This window comes from Entamoeba dispar, genomic scaffold (assembly GCF_000209125.1).
Source record: "Entamoeba dispar SAW760 scf_1105229458505 genomic scaffold, whole genome shotgun sequence".
Taxonomy (NCBI): Eukaryota; Evosea; order Mastigamoebida; family Endamoebidae; genus Entamoeba; species Entamoeba dispar.
In genome coordinates this window covers 1-1013 of record NW_001853226.1, presented here as the reverse complement: position 1 = coordinate 1013, position 1013 = coordinate 1, and the positions used below count along the sequence as shown (strand labels likewise).

At 28.8% G+C, this 1013-nt stretch overlaps 1 protein-coding gene across 1 annotated transcript; it reads left to right on the top strand.

Moving 5' to 3' along the window:
• Positions 1-613: 613 nt before the first annotated feature.
• EDI_167080 (uncharacterized protein) lies at positions 614-952 on the top strand (the record flags this gene model as incomplete). Its single annotated transcript, XM_001734709.1, has 1 exon — positions 614-952. The coding sequence occupies one exon, from the start codon at positions 614-616 to the stop codon at positions 950-952; it is 339 nt and encodes a 112-aa protein (XP_001734761.1).
• Between the last annotated feature and the right edge of the window lie 61 nt (positions 953-1013).

Below are 1013 nucleotides of genomic sequence, written 5' to 3'. Positions count from 1 at the left end.
ATGATTATTAGCTTCTTGTCATACTCGTCATTTCACATGTTCTGATTACCAAAAATTTAAACTCTTAGATACTCCATTAAACAACCAACCAGTTGATCCACCTCCTGAAAATCAAGAAACACCAAAACGTCAAATTCAATTTTTCCAAACTCCTAAGTATGTTGATCTTTCAATTGTTGATGCCTTAAAGAGTATTCATGCAGACAGTTCCTTTTCTTATAGAGAAAGAATTGCACAAGTTAATAACATCCAAGGGTATTGTGGAACTGGTCCTCAAAATGACCATATGAGAAAGTTGTTATACCAAGGACGATTAATAAAACCATAAATACAAGAAGTAATACTAATTAAAGAGTTAGTTCTTTGTTTAATTTCTTTTTAAAATGAAAAATGTGAATGAAGTTTTTAATGTTTTAGATGAATACTTCAAGAAATAAAGAATCAACAAAATAACAAAAAATCAAACAAAAAAACATCATACATAATAAAAACAAATAATTTGATTACTTAATCATTTGAAATACAATGAAAAAAATCAATAAAAAGAAGTTGAAGATTAATCTTAAATACAAAACAATGAACTTAATTTGTAAATTTTAAAAAACATTCACACATGGTTGAAGATGCTATGAAAGTTATGAACTCTTTGGATTGTCCACATGGAGAATATATAATTCTTGATTACAACCAAAATAAACTTGTGTTCAGAGAAAGAGGAAATGGTATAATGGAATTAAAAAATGCTCTTCATGATGATCAAGTTTCATTTGTTCTTCTTGCACTTCGATTAGAATTACAAGGAATTCCTGATCAAGTCCGTTTGATTTTTATGCATTGGAAAGGACCAGCAGTAAAAAGAATGGTAATGGTTAAAGCAAATCAATTTGTTCAGCAAGCTCTTGAAATTCTTTCTCCAAACCATGGACAACTTGAAGTAATTGGGAAAGAATGAATTTACTGAAGCCATTATTTCAGAAAAATGGAAACCATCTGCAGGTTCTCATGTTATAAAT